At 36.3% G+C, this 17,837-nt stretch overlaps 2 protein-coding genes across 3 annotated transcripts in view; one reads left to right on the forward strand and one right to left on the reverse strand.

The window, feature by feature from the left end:
• The window catches only part of NSUN7 (NOP2/Sun RNA methyltransferase family member 7), a 45,750-nt gene extending 35,808 nt beyond the window's left edge, over positions 1 to 9,942 (forward strand). Inside the window, exons 8-10 of the mRNA XM_068975622.1 lie at positions 1,789 to 1,890; positions 4,168 to 4,285; positions 9,915 to 9,942. Of these exons, the coding sequence (XP_068831723.1) occupies positions 1,789 to 1,890; positions 4,168 to 4,285; positions 9,915 to 9,942 (248 nt within the window). The remainder of the gene's footprint in view (positions 1 to 1,788; positions 1,891 to 4,167; positions 4,286 to 9,914) is intronic.
• A 3,089-nt stretch (positions 9,943 to 13,031) lies between these two features.
• The window catches only part of APBB2 (amyloid beta precursor protein binding family B member 2), a 188,435-nt gene continuing 183,629 nt past the window's right edge, over positions 13,032 to 17,837 (reverse strand). For both annotated transcript variants that reach the window (XM_068974803.1, XM_068974802.1), the window contains exon 13: positions 13,032 to 16,915. In XM_068974803.1, coding sequence (XP_068830904.1) covers positions 16,748 to 16,915 — 168 coding nt within the window. In that variant the 3' untranslated portion in view covers positions 13,032 to 16,747. The remainder of the gene's footprint in view (positions 16,916 to 17,837) is intronic.

Raw genomic sequence — 17,837 nt, forward strand, 5'->3', positions numbered from 1 at the left:
TAAACAGAAGAATAACCAGCTCAGAGGGGAGTGTGGTAGACTGAGAAAATTCCTACACTCACTTTGGAAAATGATCAGAGAAGAATTAAATTTTGAAAGAAGGTAGGAAGTAATAGCAGCAGCTACAATAAGCACTGCAGTCAAAAGAACTCGAGCTTAGAACTCCTGTGAGACTGGCTTTATCCTGAGCCATCTTGAAGTGGGAATACAGAATAAAATAAACAATTGGTAAAAATAATCTACAGTCTAGGGGAGAAAAGACCAAAGGGAACCACAAATGACAAAAAGGGAAAATAAAGTTTTCTAGATATTGGTAATATTTTGAAATCCTTGACGAGGTGACCAGCTAAGCCAAGAAGTGGTCTTTGGCAAGCCTGGAAAAAAGGAAGGTTTTGAAGGAAACTACTTTGAGGAGGTAATAGCCAGAGCAAATAAGGAGCTGGTGACCTAGTGATTATGGTAAAAATATTAGTCATAAATTTAGTGATCATAAATTTAGATTCATGAGAAATCATGAATTAGTTTGAAAAACATTTTAATATTGAAAAACATTACAACCATTTTTAGAATGGTTAAAAAAATTCCTATATTTGAGGAATATATGAAATTGATCTTTGTTAACCACTTGAAATTATTTTAAAATGGGGTGAAAAAGGTAAGTTGATATGGTTTTAGAGTATAATGTATAAATATCCTTTAAAAAGTGATTAAAGACTTAGAAAAATGTGAAGTGTAAAACTAAATTGGAAAGAAATGAAGTTTAATTAACCATTAGTAATATTACTGGAATGGGGACCAGCCCAATATTTGGTATAAATAATTGCCTCTTATATTCCCAGGGGGCTTCCCTGGTGGTTCAGTGGTAAAGAACTCACCTGCCAATGCGGGAGACAAGAGACATAGGTTAAATCCCTGGGTTGGGATGATCCCCTGGAGGAGGGAATGGCAACCCACTCCAGTTTTCTTGCCTGGAGAATCCCATGGACAGAGAAGCCTGGTGGTAGCAAAGAGTTGGGCATGACTGAAGTGACTTAGCACATATTCCAGGGAGTTACTGAGAGGCAGAATAAAACAGGGCTTAGAAGTTTGGTCTGATTGCCAGGCTAGAACCTGGTTTTGATCTAGTAGCTGTATGACCTTAGACAAGTTATTTAATGTATGCTTGAAGAATTTTCTCAGTGTTAAGAGGGATAATAATGCTTCAAGGGGTTGTTGAATAAAATAATCTATATAGAGTAGTGGTCAATATATCTTAGTTAATATTATCAAGAAATATGTTAAAAATAATTTTAGAAATTTAAAAAAATTACTGTAAGAATTTCTTGATCCATTGTTTTTTTATCTATTATGAAGACATACAGTTGCTTCCCTGAAGTTTTTTCTTCCAAGTTTTCTTTTAGTAAGCTAATGTTTTTAACTGTATTCTTTCTTACTCAGATCTGACTATAGCCCATCATTTTCTGCCTTGGAAAATAAATCTTTTTTCCCTTTATTCATACTCAGGCTGACTGCATTCTATCTTTTGTGCTTGAGTGGCTTATTTTGGCTGGTTAGATAACTCTATGATAAGAATTTGGAGAATAAAGGAAAAGTAATATTAAAGCTAAGCAAAATTATCAATTCAGATTTTAAAATTTTAAGTCAGCATTTTTATAATACTGTATTTTTAATAAATATTTTCTATGAAAACTCATTAATAGGGAAAATGATTAAAATATTAAATAATGTGATCACAGCAATATATGAAAAATCTAATAGTGATATATTTAAAAGCATGTTTGTTTTTAGATACAGAATTACTTAAGGATTTCTCTCAAGGAGGCCCGTCAGAAGATAAACTTCATGTTCTTGCTCAGCAGCAATATGAACAACTAACACATGCCATGAAATGTAAGTTTGTTATCAGCACAACCTGAAAATATGTTGTGAATCTTAGAAACATTAATACTTCATTGATCATATTCAGGCAATGATGTGTGAACCATAAGTGGATTTCCCAGAACCCTTAGTCATAGCTCCTTAAAATAACAAAATATTTATTTTCACCAATCTAAGTCTCAAAAATATATGCTTTACTATCATTTTAAATATAGGTTAGCAAGAAGAACGATCAGTTTCTTAATGCTGAAATGAGATAATTATGTACATCAGTTGTATAATTCCATCTTCTCTGTTTCTCTTCTTTGGCTTTTTGGTGTAATTTTCCTGTTTTGTATCGCCCTAACAACTCTTCTATAATCCCAACTTTCATCAAACTCTTAATTTTTTTAATACTAAAAAGAAAATAAATGAACTAAAGATAAAGCCTAGATCTCTTAAAGTCTGAGTAACAAGGCCATTTAAGTATTTATATTATTGCTTCAATCCCTACCTTTAGATTTTGAGTACCATTTAGATTTTGAATACCAATGCCCTTTCACACTTAGATATGGAAATCTAGAAGTCTCTGAGAAATTACATTAACTTTTATTAACTTAGTGCATGTTTATCAAATGTCTACTCTGGGTCAGGTATTAAGCCAGTTGTTAAGAATATGAGTTTGGATAAATACTGACCTCCAAAGGCTCAAAGGTTAGTATAGGGTATAGATGATTTAATATATAAAGATATAGCATATATGAAGTAGAAATAAGGCAAAATAGAAAAATACAGAGGAGTTCTGTCCTTTTAACTGATGCTATTAGTAGATACTATTTTGAATATGATAGTATGTATATGATCAATGAAATGAGTTGGTTGGAAGATTAGGGAGCTGATAATACATTTTAAAAATTCTTTCTATGATTACTCTGTTTAAAATGGCAAGATAATCTCTTGAAATTAACCATCCTTCATATCTGCTTTGATTTTCTCTATAGCATCTGTCACCTCCTAATGCTTCAGTTTTAGGTGGGGGGTCTCACTGCGCAGCTTGCAGGATCTTCTTTCCCTCATGGGAACTAAGAACTGGGCCCCTGGCAGTGAGGGTGCTATGTCCTAACCACTGGACCAGTCAGGAATTCCAAAATTTCTTATTTATTTATGTTTTTTCAAAATTATTTATTATCTTTTACTGTGCTGGGTCTCCATTGCTGTGCAGGCTTTTCTGTAGTTGCAGAGAGCAGGAGCTACTCTCTAATTGTGGTGCACAGGCTTCTCATTGCAGTGGATTCTCTTGTTGTGAAGTAGGGGCCTAGGCACACGGGCTTCAGTAGTTGTAGCACATGTGTTTAGTAGCTGCAGTTTGTGGGTTCAGTAGCTGCAACCCATGGGCATTAGAGCTCAGGTTAGACTCATGGGCTTAGTTGCTCCACGGCAAGTGAGATCTTCCTGGACCAGGGTGGAACCCATGTCTTCTGCATTGGCAGGTGGATTCTTTACCACTGAGTCACCAGGGAAGCCCTGTTTATGTCTTATGTCAATGAAACATAGAAAATAAGCTCCCTGGGGCAGGGTTTTTTCTGTGTATGTATTGAATAGTAAGAACAGTGCTTAGCATGTAGTACGTGCTTGGTAAATGTGAATACGTGAGTGAGTGAGTAGTAATATTACCTCACTTTAGAGTTGAGGAATTAGAGAGGTAAGTAACTTCCCAGGTTCATAAATCAGTAAATAACAGAACTGGGATTAACACCTAAGTCTGTCTCTAGAGTCCTTTTAACTAGTTATGTGATATGGCTTTTGGAAGAATGGCTAAAGTGTCAAGCTATGGTAATCTGCAGTATTTATTTGCTTGTGTTTGTAATAAGGTTGGTCACGTGGATTGGATTTTCAATTTCTATATGATCCAGTTATATTTACTTCATTTATTGGCCAGACTATATTACTAATACATGCTTTAAAGGGGAGCCATGCAAGCATCTGTAGACATCATTCCCATCAAAACCATGGGGTATTAGTACAGACATCTGGGCTTCCCTTGTACCTCAGTTGGTAAAGAATCTGCCTGCAACGCAGGAGATCCAGGTTTGATCCCTGGGTCAGGAAAATCCCCTGGAGAGGAAATGGCAACCCACTCCAGTATTCTTGCCCAGAGAGTTCCATGGACAGAGGAGCCTGGCAGGTCACAATGAGGTCACAAAAGTTGGACACAACTTAGTGACTGAACCACACCAGCACTGAAAACACGAGATTTGTTCACGATTGTTAATGGAGTCATTATATTATTTCCATCTTCTTTAAATATAGTTACTAGAGCTCAAGCTATTGTGTATTGCACATGTTCAGTTTATCCAGAGGAAAATGAAGCTATTGTTAAGAAAGCACTGGAATTTCAAGACCACGGGATTAAAGTACAACCTTATAGGTAAGAAAGAAAGAATTCTTCTAAACAACTCAACTAAATATCTTTGAAAGTGAAAAATTACGATTTTCTAAGTTAGAAGGCATTTCATTTCTTTTTTATTGGATTTTAATACGACCAAATAGCCTAACTTCTTACAACTTTAAAGTAGATTCTGTAAAAGCTTTGTAATGGCTTAGTATGTGAATTGTATTGTACACTAAAAGATTTGTTTTGTTGCTGTTATTATTATTGTTAAATAAGGTTAAAGGCATTTGGGCTTCGACTTGATTGATTTCTGGGTAAACTGAATATAAACTTTATATCCTGAGTCTTAGATACATGTTTCAATAGAATGAAAGTATAAAATAACCTTAGAAAGTAGCAAGAAAATTGGATGTTTATTATCTGAAAATATATGTTTCTTAGACCTGTTTAGCCTTTGGCACCCACAAGGATTGAAATAAAAATAGCCTGAATAACCATAATAGCTTTGGGGTAAAATGATATATTAAACTAGGGGTAGAGAAGAAAAACTGTAATACTCCATCCAAACCCTGGACATCAAGATAAGGAGTATGTCTATTAATAATATATGACACCAGTTAGTTCTTTAAGACTGTGACAATTAATAAGGTATTTTAAAATCTCCAATTTTTAACTTATTTCCCTTGTTCTGAACTTTTCCTGTAATTCTTTTTTTTTAAGTTATTTATTTCTTTGGCTGTGTTGGACTCAGTAGTTGCGGTGTGGGCTTAGTTGCTCCAAGGCATGTGGGATCTTACTTCCCCAACCAGGGATCGAACCTGCATCCCCTGCACTCCAAGGCAGATTCTTAACCACTGGACTACCAGGGATGTCCCTGTAATTCTTATAGTAGGATCTTAATAGGTATATGGTTTGCTCCCTCCTATTAATTTGATGTTTTCCCTTTGCCAATTCACAGGCGGACATGTTAACCACATCTATATTTCCCTTCTTTCTTTACTTCCTTAATAATTCTTGTTGGTAGTTAACAGCCAACCTTATTTCTGCCAGCTTCTTAACACAGCACAAACTAAATCACCATCTAGTAGCAAAGAGAATTATTGCACAATATAACCACATTCATCAGTGTGAGTGATTTGGCTGTCAGGAATGATATTTCTAAGAATATGGCAAAAATAGAGGAAAATCTGTATGTATTGTATTTCATTAGATTTTTTTTTCTTTAAGTTGAAGTATAGTTGATTTACAATATTATATTAATTTCAGGTATATCATAACATCATTCAGTTATATATAACTGAAATATATTTATGTATATCTATGCATGCTTAGTCACTCAGTCCTGTCTGACTCTTTGCAACCCCATGGACTGTAGCCCGCCAGGCTGCTCTGTGCATGGAATTCTCCAGGCAAGAATACTGGAGTGGGTTGCCATTTTCTTCTCCAAGGGAGTCTTCTAGACCCAGGGATTGAATCTGGGTCTCCTGCATTGCAGGCGGATTCTTTACCATGTGATCACCTGGAAAGCTCACATGTGTATATATAATTGAATATATATATTTTCAGATCATTTTCCATTATATTTATTATGTATTTATATATATATTTCCATCGTTACAAGATATTGAATACAGCTCCCTGTACCTACTATACAGTAAATCCTGTTGCTTATCTATTTTTATGTATTATAGTTTAGATCTGTGAATCTCATATTCCTGATTTGCCCCTTCCTCCTCTCCCTTTTCCCATTGGTAACCATAAGTTTGTTTTCTATGTCTGTGAGTCTTTCTATTTTGTATATAGATTCATTTGTATTATTTTTAGGTTCTACATTTAAGTTATATAGTATTTGCCTTTCTCTGTCTGACTTCACTAAGTATAATATTCTCTAGTAGGTCTACCCATGTTGCTGCAAATGGAAATATTTCATTCTTTTTATGGCTAATATTCCATTATATATGTATATAGCATCACATCTTCTTAAGCCAATTATCTGTTGATGGGCACTTGGGTTGTATCCATGTCTTGTCTATTGTAAATAGTGATGTTATGGACATTGGGGTACATGTATCTTTTTGAATTAGAGTTTTCATCTTTTTCAAGATATATACCCAGGCGTGGAATTGCTGGATTATATGGTAGCTCTATTTTTAGTTTTTTAAGGAATCGCCATCTGTATTTACTTCCATTGTGATTTTTATTATTTCCTTCCTTCTGCTGATGTTAGGTTTTGTTTGTTCTTCTTTTTCTAATTCTCTTAGGTAGTAGGTTAAGTTGTTTTAGATGTTTCTTGTTTCTTGAGGAAGGCTTTTATCACTATGAACTTCCCTCTAAGAACTGCTTTTGCTGCATCCCATAAATTTTGTTGTGATTTCATTGTCATTTGTCTCAAGGTATTTTAAAATTTCCTTTTTGATTTCATCATTCACCCACTGATTATTAAGATACCATATTTTGTCTCCATGTGGTCATTTTTTTTTTTCATTTCTTTTTCTGTGATTGGTCTCTAGCTTCATGACAATATGGTCAGAAAAGTTGCTTGAGATAATTTCTATACTCTTAAATTCAGAGACTTGTTTTGTGCCCCAGTATGAGATCATCCCTAGAGAATGTTGGCTGTGCATTCTTAACTGTTCTTTTATCATTTAGGATCTGTTACCTTATTGATTTTCTGTCCAGAAGATATGTCCATTGCTGTGAATGGGATGTTAAATCCCCTACTATTATTGTATTCTCATCAGCTTCTCCTTTTATGTCTGTTAGCACTTGTTTTATATATTTGGGTGCTCCTACATTATGTGCAGGGCTTCCCTGGTGGCTCAGTGGTAAAGAATCTGCCTGCCAATGCAGGAGATGTGGGTTTAATCCTTGGGTCGGGAAGATCCCTTGGAGAAGGAGATGGCAACCCACTCCAGTATTCTTGCCTTGGAAGCCTCATGGACAGAGGAGCATGGCGGGCTACAGTCCATGGGGGTCACAAAAGAGTTGGCTGCAACTTAGCAACTGAACAATTATAATATTAGGTACATGTATGTTGATGAGTGTAAAAACCTCTTCTTATATTGATTCTTTTATTATTATGTATCTCTTTTTGGCCTTTGTTTTCAAGTTTATTTTGTCTTATTTGGTTATTGCAACCCCCACTTGTCATTTCTGTTTGCATTAAATCTTTTTCCATCCCCCTCATTTTGAATCTGTGTGTTGTCTGTCCTAAAGTGGGGCTCTTGAAGGCAGCATATTGTAGGCTTTTTAAAAATATCCAGTCTGCCACTCTGTCTTTCGTTTGGAGCAATTAGGCCATTGACATTGAAGGTAATTATTGATATATGTTTATTACCATTTTAAACCTTGTTTTCCAGTTGATTCTGTATTTCTTGTTACTTTTTCCTTTTGTTTTTCTTTTTGTGATTTGATGATTTCCTTTTATGTTTGTGTTCTCTTCTTTTGGCTTTTGTAAATCTGTTGTATGTTTTTGACTTGTGGTTATTCTGTTTTTCAAGGATGTTTATCCCTTTATCAACTTGCTTTAGACTGATAGTAATACAGGCTCAAACACGTTCTAAAAAAAAAATCTACATTTTCTTACTCTCCTCCCCAACATTTTATGATTTAAATGTGTTTTGATTCTTTTACATCTTCATGTTTATCTTTTTGCTGGCTTATGTGACTTACTGTCCAGTTATGGTTTTCTTTTTTTTCTTTTTTACAAATTCTTGCTCTTATTCTATTGTGAAAACCTTTCAACATTACTTAGGATAGGTTTAGTATTACTGTATTCTTTTAGTTTTTGCTTGTCTGAGAAGTTCTTTATCTCTTCTTCTGTTCTAAAGGATAATCTTGCTGGGTATAGTATTCTAGGTTGCATATTTTCCCTTTTAGGAATTATCTTCTGTGGACTTAGAGGGCTGTTTATATGTGGGAACAGCCCTGTGTAGCTTGTGTGGGTTTAGTATTTTTTGTGTGAGGGTTGTTTTCATTATGAATGCCTGCTGCCTCTTTCCTCAATGTGTGCTATCCATTATCCCATTGATTGATAGAGTGTGTGCAGATGCAGTTGCTGGCATTCTCTCTGAGTAACACCTAGTGCCCACTCCCAGAGCTCTCAGAGGGAGCTTGCTCGTGCCCCTGGAACTTGTGATACTGTCAATGGCTCATGCCAGTTCCTGGCGCTCACATGCAGTGATTGGTGCCTGCTCCTGGAACTCATGTAGCCTGTGTCCTATTGTCTTGGAGTGTGTGTGCAGGGAAGGAGGCTGCTATGACAGGTTCCGCCCCTCCCTTCACATGCCCTCAACAATGGCACTTATCACCAGTATGGTGGGTTCAGGTTTTCTCTGCATACACAGTTGGCTGCAGTTGCATGAGAATCCAGCCCCTTCAGGCTGTTTCTGCACAGTCAACCCTGGTCCTCTCCCCAGACTGGCCCTCTGAAGCCTGAGCTTCAGTTCCCAGTCGCTACTTGCACCAGTAGATGTGTGTCTCAGGCTGGGGAGTGCACAGCTGAGGCACTGACCATCTGTACAGGTCTCTCTCTATTCTGCCTGCTGCAGACAGGTTCTGCGCTCTCCTCTGAGCAAGTGCCCTCTCTGTCCCAGTGGCTCTCCTTACTGGTGAAGGGACTTCACAGGGTGCTGGAACCTTTCCTCTTGTATAGTTCCCTCCCAGGGGCACAGGTTCCGTTTTGATCCTTTTCTCCCTCTTTTTGCTTCTGTCCTCCTTGGTTATGTAGATATTTTATTGCCCTTTCAGATGTCTGAGGTCTTCGCCAGTGTTCAGTAGATATTCTGTGCGAATCATTCCATATATATATATATATATATAGTTTGCATAGTTGTGAGAGGAGGTTGGCTCACATCATGCTGTACTCTGCCATTTTGATTGCTTCCCTTGACATTTTATTATTTGGAATTTTTGTTTAAACAGTTGGTGCATGCATGCATGCTTTGTTGCAATTTACTGTCTCCCCTGATTGGCAAATAAAACATTCTAACTATTAATTATTTGCTGTTATCTATTGCAGGCTTAGTCCCCCTGTCCTTCCACTGTGCTCCTTAAAGGAAATACATTTGTCTACTGACAAATTTTTTAGAATGGAACCATCTGAAATTACCAATGGTTGTTTTCTTTCTGTTCTAACAAGGGAGGTAAGGATAAAATCCCAATCCATTTCATACTTAGGGATTAAGAAACAACAAAGCTTCATACAAGGAACCTAGGAACTTTTATGAACAGTTCATAATGTTTTGCTTATTTCATAAATACATAAAGGGCATGAAAAAGAATTATTACTGTGTGGCCAAAATCCTTATTTTTATTTATGCTTCTCCTGAGTGTTCTTTCCTTGCTTACTGTCTACACCCACCTCTCTAAGCACTTGTCAACATCTAGTTCATTTTAGCTCACAGATAAAAAATAAGCTCCGTAATTCTGGTTTGTTTTTTTTTTCCCTTTCTTTCTTTCTATCAGGTTCACAAATGGGGAGGTCTGAGTACAATGAAAGTAATTTCCTGAAGCTTATGGGATATAGTAGGGACTGAAGCCTAAAAACTGTTTCTTTAAGTATAATAATGATACTCTTTTATCTTTACTGAAACACTGATAAGTATTTGTGATATACATGGTAACAGTTAACTCCCACATTTACTAACTGCTTCTTTAATTATAGCGGGACCCATCTGAGACAGTGTCTGTGAAAGATGTTTTGGCCCGTGCAGCAGCAAAGGGTCTACTGGAGGGGATTGAGTTGGGTAAATCTTCAAAACGGGAGAAGAAGAAGAAGAAACAAAAAATGTCATTGCCAAAATCTTCCATTGCTGATAACAGCAGCATCCAAATGAAAATTGCTGAGTTCCTGAGTCGAGAAACTAATGCGAATGCTAATCAGTCGGAGACATTAACAACAAACACATCTCTTCCACGGAAAAATACAAATCAAGTGGGTTCTTCCTCACAGGGAAGAAAACCCAGCAAGTCCACCACCAATCCTTTAGTGCCTACAATTATGAAGAACACATCTGCCAGACCATATGAACGGCCAACAAACTTTGTGAGACCTCGGCCAGAAGACAGAATGATTGCACTGAAACCCATAGAGATTGCTTTGCCTCCAGTCATGTTGCCGTTTCCCAGTCCCCAAGGGATCAGACCTCACATACCAGCTCCACATTTTTACTATCGTTGGGTTGGGCCCAAGACTGTCTTGCCTGGCTATCTTTCCACACCATCAATACCCAGAAGAGGGGAAAAATCTAAAGAAAACTTACCTTCCTCTCTATCCAGGCATCCTCGACCATAGCTGTGAGTGTCTTGCATTTTTTCTACAGGGTCAGTAGATTTTTTTTTTTCCCCCAGAGTCTGCAGGTTAGACAGCTGTAAGTACTGTTTTCACTCTTGATAACTTCCAGTCTGGACTTACAACACTGGTTTTAAAGCTGCAACAATTTTTCCACAAGGGAAACAGTGTGTGCCTTGTAACAGACTTGTTTTCAAAGTTAATTTTTGAGGCGTTTATTAGCAAGCATAAGTGTGGAAAAGATGCTCTTGCACAGACCTTAGATCACTCTTCAGTACCAAGTCAGCTGTAGTTTAAACATTCCAATCACTATCAAGGTTGATCTTTTGTAATGTGGTTGAGGTTGAGTAGAAATAGGAAAAACAGAAAGGTCCAATGTTTTAGTTCATATGTCCATTCAGAGTGAAAACTTTCTCACTGGAAGAGCTTCCAGGATCCTAAGCACAGTGAACATAAGCTCTCCCTTCCGACTAGTTAGGCCAAATACTGTTGTTAAAAAAACAAACAAAAAAGACTATAAGCAAATTTCTAAGTAGTAATTCTGAGGGCAACGTCAAAATGTTGAATGTAAGTGACACACCTATTGTTCAAGAAATGTATACAAATTTCTGGGTCTATTCAAAGATCAGGTGAAAACAGTTATTTCAAACGGCACAAAGTAGTGAAGCCCTGGTAAATCATTTCTGTTGCTCAATTAAAATATATTGTAGCACTATTTTAATTATATTAAAAGTCAGTTCATCTTGACTGTATTATCAATTGCCTTCCAAGAATTGGTTATGGTTATTATTTCTGGTTCTATTGACTTTTTTTCATCATGGCAACAGAAATTGACATTAAATCAAGTAAGTTACAACCATAAATCCTGCTGTTTAAGAACATGTTCACAGACACATTTACAAAGTTTGAATTTAAAGTTCTATTTGCAGAATCCAGTTGTGTTGAATAGTGTTATATAAATTCTTAAATTTCAATTCAGATGTCACAATTTTAGGAGAATATTATCTTCTTCAAGATGAATATTTAGGTCTGTTTCAGCTCTAGTATTCATTTCAGCTCTAATTTCCTCACTTGAAGTGAGGATAAAGATGGTGGATTTCATTTAGTAGTAATAAATTTCTTTAGCTGAAGATTTACACTTATCATCATTAATGCATGTCAGTGAAACATGACTTTTTATACTTGAACCGGACATATTTTTTAAATCCCCAAAGAATTTTCATGTTAACTATGACTTAAAAACTATGGAAATGTTTTAAATGCTCAGCTTATTTTACTAATTTCAAAAATCAAAAACTGGAGGCCAAGTGCAGCTGAACTGACCTTTGTTCAGTAAAGACCTGATATTTTATCCCGGGAATCTTTTATCCCTTTCCTGCCCTCACCCCTCTGCCCCAGGCTGAAGAGCACTCCACTGGCCAGAAGTAGCAGGTCCAAGATTTTTACTTTCTGTGATAAGTTATAAGAAGAAAACTCACCCTATTATGGAGTTGTTCAGGATATTTTTCTCATCTCTATAGCAGTGTATAGTTCATGTCATGTCACAACTTTAGCCACTTAACTTCAGTATCTCATAACATGAATCTTGTTATAAATTATTTTTCTCTTTATAAGTATATGGAGATTCTGTATTAAACAATTCCTTCATTAAGTCTGTGGTTTTCTTCTTTGAGAATCTTCTAAGAAGGACATGATCAAGTGTTTAAATATTTTGGTAGAGTAAAAAGGGAAAAATACTTTGGATAAAAACAATATGCTAGAATTCTAGTGAAAAATACTGATTACACTCACATTTTTCTTTCTTCAGCTTAAGAGAAAAATGCTGCAAAAACTAAAATAATGAAATTACTGGTATTTAGAAATCCCAATAGCAAATTCAGATTTTTAACCTGTAATTATTTACCTCTGTATAATACGTGAAACCAATTGAAATTTTGCTCTTTGAAGAGTAACTACCTTTGAGAAAAAAAGGAAATACAAGATGAACAACAACAACAAAAAAAAGGCTATACACTTTAAATTTCATTTATCTTCTTCCATATGCCTAACAGTTAAACCAGATTCAAATACTGTTTTTCCAGTTACTTTTCCTTTTGGATTTAGTGCCTGTACAACTCTTTGATTCTTTGACATCACGGTCTTAAAGTAAAAATGGACTCTCTTAACACGAGAAAGAGTGCATACACGAGCATCAGGTTGGTGACTAAACAGGCCTCTACGTCCAAAATGCCAGATGTCCTTCCTGAGCAACAAATAAGGACAGTGTGATGAGCTACTCAAAATTTAAAGTTACTTTCTAGTTCTTCCCAGGTAGAAATACACAACAGCTAATCAAAGCAAAATCTTACATTACTAAAATGGTTTTAAGAATAATTTGAAAATAAAATGACTGGCGTGGAGATTTTTATCGCTATGCCTGGATATGTATAACTGATGTCAGATAAATGAGCCAAACATTTTACGCAGCTAAGTTTATTCTCACAACATATTACATTTAAATGTGTAAAAGTGGTCAACAGCAGAAGGGGCCAAAAGCAAAACCAAATGTTCTTTTGGGATAAACAAGCTGCTCTGGATGGCAGGGAGTGCTCTCACTGATAAATGTGTGTAGTATCTTTTCTCTGAAGCTGAAATAAATTAAACTTCATTTTACAGGCTGTGTAACACATGTTAGCTGTGTATTGGGTGGAGTAAGTCTGGCAAACTAGAGAGCTAATGCTTTTACTAGTTAAGCTGTGCTAATATCAGTTAGGGAAATGTTTTTCAGATTGTTAATGAAATCTTTAATTTGTGTTGCAATGCTTATGAAGTGAGTGTGTCATGTAAGAAAAGGAAGACAGACTTAGGACTTCTAGTAAATTACCTTGTGTAGACTTGTATAAATGTTCATCATAAAATCATAAAAGTGGCATTTTTAAAAAAGTAGCAGTGCCAACAGTTTATCACCAAGAACTTATTTTAATGAGAATGGGTCTAATGTTGCTTCATGCAGTAAGACAGACATAAACAATAAACAGTGGTCCCAATTAGCTATGGTTGATCATATATTCAGGTGGAAACAAAGGGAATGAGGACATGTATGTGTCTCTAGATGAGTTCACACGTGTTGTGAAGGATATAAAAATGAAGCACCAAGCAGTGCTTTAAGTTTGCAAAGTAAAATGTTTAGCCATAGGCATGTTGGTTGTTGCCCTTGATGTGGCCAAGGAGCACACATATGAGGTGGCAAGTATGCGTCTATCTAGCTGCTTTTAAAAAATAAAAAGAAACTTGTAGGTATTCTGCCGTTTCTTCTACATATTCCAATAAAAATGTGACTACAAATCATTACAAAACCACCTTTGAGGCAATGTATAGTTCACTGAGATTACTGAGACCTGGATACATTGAGAGATAATATCCAGTAAAGATAATAATACATTGAACACAATAATGCAGTATATTTCAGTAAAAATAGAATAAATAAAATAAAAATATTTTAAGCTGTATTTAACAGGTTAATTAAAAAAATGAGAAGACATACAAGGCATAGTGAACATGGCTGCCTGTTTACAGAATCACAGATACAAAGAATGCATAGATAACTGAAGTGTCACTACAATATCAGATAAAACACTGGCATCCTTTCACAGCAAATACACACACACTTTCATACATACTTTTTGGCCATGGCAGAAAGTGTCTGAACATACGGCTTAACATAATTAGTTTTACAAAAGTAATTGCATTTACTATGCAAAGCTATCTTTAAAACAAAATATCTGCAGTAAAGTTTTCAGTATGTAAAGGCTATCATTCATCTTAATGCATCCTATAATTGCATATATAAATCAGTTTGCTATTTAAAGCTAGCTCAGTATTCTTGATCCTGAAAACAAACGTATGCCTTAAAAATGAATGTGGTTCTGGTAGAGATTTCCAATATAAAAGTGGCTCACTAGTTAAGAATTTTGAAGTTTATCACACTAAAATGTTTCACTGCGGAGGTCAAGATGAAAAATCATCATGATTGAATCCTGAAGGGCACAGTAAGGATTTCTTTAATGAAGTAATTTCTTAGGATGTTATTGATAACTTCCACAGAATAGTATCTGGGCTGGTGAGAGTGGCATCCTTTTTGCCATAGCTCTAGGGTGCGAGCAAACAACTCCAGAGTTCTGAGAGGGAACAGAGGCAGGCGGCCACCTGCTCATTCCATCGTGTTCTCTGGTGGCTAAGTATCGTGAATTAGGAGTATTTCTACCACATGTAACACCATCTCTGGATAGTCTGTGGGTTGAACAGGTTGTGCTGCACATAGAATCCTGTCTTTACAACACATCTGAGGCACGATGCAGGAAGACAGTCCTGGACTGAGAGAGGGCACTGGTTTCATACTTAATTCTACTGCACAAGTAATTTGGCCATACTTCCCTGCTTATACAGGGAATCTTAAGACTGCTTGACAATAATTGGATATGTTCAGAGTAAGTTTGCAAAGACTCCCCCTGACTTGCGTGGAAGCAGCGTAACTTTAATAACTGGGAGCTGAGATGCATGATGAGTTCTAGTCCTGGCTTTCTCACTCACTTTCCTGAGGTCTTAGGCTAGGTGGTTGAGCCCCTTTAATTCATATTTTTTAAATTTCTCAAATTATTACCTTCTCTACCTCATAAGGCTCAAAATGTGATGATAAAAATGTGGAAACCATTCTGACAAGTACATAGCAATAGATAAACATAAAGCATTGCTTTTATAACTGGATGATGCTATAAAATGATAATTTTATCACTGAAAAGTAAACAAAACATGTTTAGATTTAGCTTCTTAGCAACTTCTTTTAAACAGTATCAACAAGAGTCTAAATCTGTGTATCTTTACAGCTAAGTCTCTTGTCTATTGATAAAGAAGGAGGAAAGTGCTATTTTTGGGAAACCTGTTAAATAGTACATTGTTCCTATGTATATTTTGCTCTGATAAGAAATTCTTAAATCTTGACGATAAATGGAAAAAAATATAAATTTAAAAATACATCTAAAGTTCAACAAATTTTAATATTGAACACATAAACGCAGAAAGGTTCAATTTAACGCAGTTTGTTGCCATGGACAATACATGATGGACAGACAGCTTTCTGGGCAAAAAGCATTAGGGTAAGACTGAGCTGGATGTAGAGTCCTAGCAGAACGTTTACCTAGAATGGGGACTGCAACATGACATGGTGGTGGAGATCTGAAATAGAAAATGGCATTTCCTCAACTCCAAATTGCATACTGGCTAATTATCAAATTAAGGATGAAAGGCTTATGAGGAATATTTCGTTTTAATGTTTACGTAGAGAATGGCCATAGTGAACTATAATTCTGTAGCTGCATTGTACAATATAAGGCAGAAGTTTGAAATAATGTCCCACCCAAAATGCATCCTGATTTTGCACATCTCTTTTTCTTAATCAGTTTGAAAACCACCTAAACAGAAAGGCTATTTTTGTTTGATTTTAATTTCTGAAATTTAGTTTTTCAATTGTGAAGTTTCACTTTTTTCCCCCAATATCCCACAAACAGCTGTAGACATGAAATGGTGTCCATGTGTCAAGAAGCTCGTCAAGGAAAGCTGCCAGTTGGTTTCTATTCTGATGCCAACAGCCAGTCTTGTCAACCAAAGGTTCAATTTTATGAAAAACTAAAACAAAAATTTGTCATCCAATTTTTATAGCAAGTCAGTGGTATCCAGTATGCAGTGTCTAATCCAATGCTGAAAACAGAGCAAAGTGCTGTAGGACTTAAAAGTTGCTTGTGACAGATCCAGTCAAGAAGACAGTGAAACTAACTCAGGTGTCATTCACTCCAAGGAGTCAGCATCTTCCCTGGGAGGGATGTGGCCACGTTCTTCCCCGTGTGTGTGTGTGTGTGTGTGTGTGTGTGTGTGTGTGTGTGTGTGTGTGTGTGTGAAATTATGCAATGTTTACGATATTTACAATAAGAAAAGGACCTTCCACTGCTCATGATGTAACTTACCAACAGCAAAAAAAATTAGTCATGCTTCTTTTCATATCACACGATGGTGGCAAGACGAGAGAACATGCTTGTCTAACACTGTTTGGTTAAGGATAAATTCTCTGAAGACAAAGCATCAGCAACTGAATGGAAGGCCAGAGATCAGCGCCTCTTCTTTAGTGTAGCTATTCAACCTTCAGTGAATAGTACAGAGTCCTTTCACATATGCAGCTATGGCGTTTCTGTGACGGGGCGTTTCTGTTTCAAAGTGTCAATGAGGGATAAGACCCCTCGTTTTACATTGGTTGTGACTCTTCTGGTCACAGAGTCTGCTGGCGGGGGAGGCGGTCGAACTTTCTGTGAAGGTGGCCTGGCTACCAAGCACTTCTGGTATCGTAACTGAAAACAGAAAGAGTTTTATGGTTGTTAATAGTATCATTCCTTCCTGTTTAATGTGATTTTAATTCGTCAGTATATTTACTCCCAAAGGTTCACAACCTAGCTCCTAAACATGAATCCAAGAATTTATTAGTTTTTTCCTTAATGTAGAGTGTTTTAAATTCTCTTTTAAGTTCTCTGTATTGATAGGCTGTGATTAATACACCTCCTAGTCAAAGAATGAGCTGATGAAAAAGAAAAAGGATTGGGAGAGTATGAACTGTTTCCTCAGGCAGGTAGTGAAGCGGGGTGCTCGTAGCTGATTGAGAAGCAGAGTGGTAGAAAGGGCAGGGTTTGAATCTGGTGCTACCATGCGTGAACTGTATGGCCCCAGGCAAGTTATTAAATCTCTCTGAGCCTCCTTGTCTTCATTTGTTAAATGGGTGAAGAATGGGGACCTTAAAAGACTGTATTACAATGAAATACTTGCAGAATGCCTAAAAGAGGCCTAGCAAAACAGAAGGCATTCATAAACGTTTGTTCTCATTCCTGTTTCCTGCTTTAACTTAAAAAAAAATATTAAGGATTTTAGGATACATTAATCTTAATAGATTAATTTTAAAAAATACTTTAGCACTGGTACCAAAGGACAGGGTCTATCCTTCAGAAATATAAAGACACAATCCACCTGTTTTTGAATCAATGAAAAGATAACTAGTTCTTCAAAATTAGATTAGAAGGTTAAAATGCATCAATTTTTCCCAGCACTTTAAAGTCCAGGCACTTTAAGGTGACTCTTAAAAATCTACTTAAATATTAATAGGCTCCTCAGAACAACTGTGAAACAGGTTGATGTTTCTCTCTGAGAAGCATGAACTTTTCTACAGCGAGACTCTTGTCACAATACTCCGTCATCGCCCACAGGCTACAAAATTAGCCCCTT

Source organism: Capricornis sumatraensis, chromosome 7, assembly GCF_032405125.1.
Source record: "Capricornis sumatraensis isolate serow.1 chromosome 7, serow.2, whole genome shotgun sequence".
Lineage (NCBI taxonomy): Eukaryota > Metazoa > Chordata > Mammalia > Artiodactyla > Bovidae > Capricornis > Capricornis sumatraensis.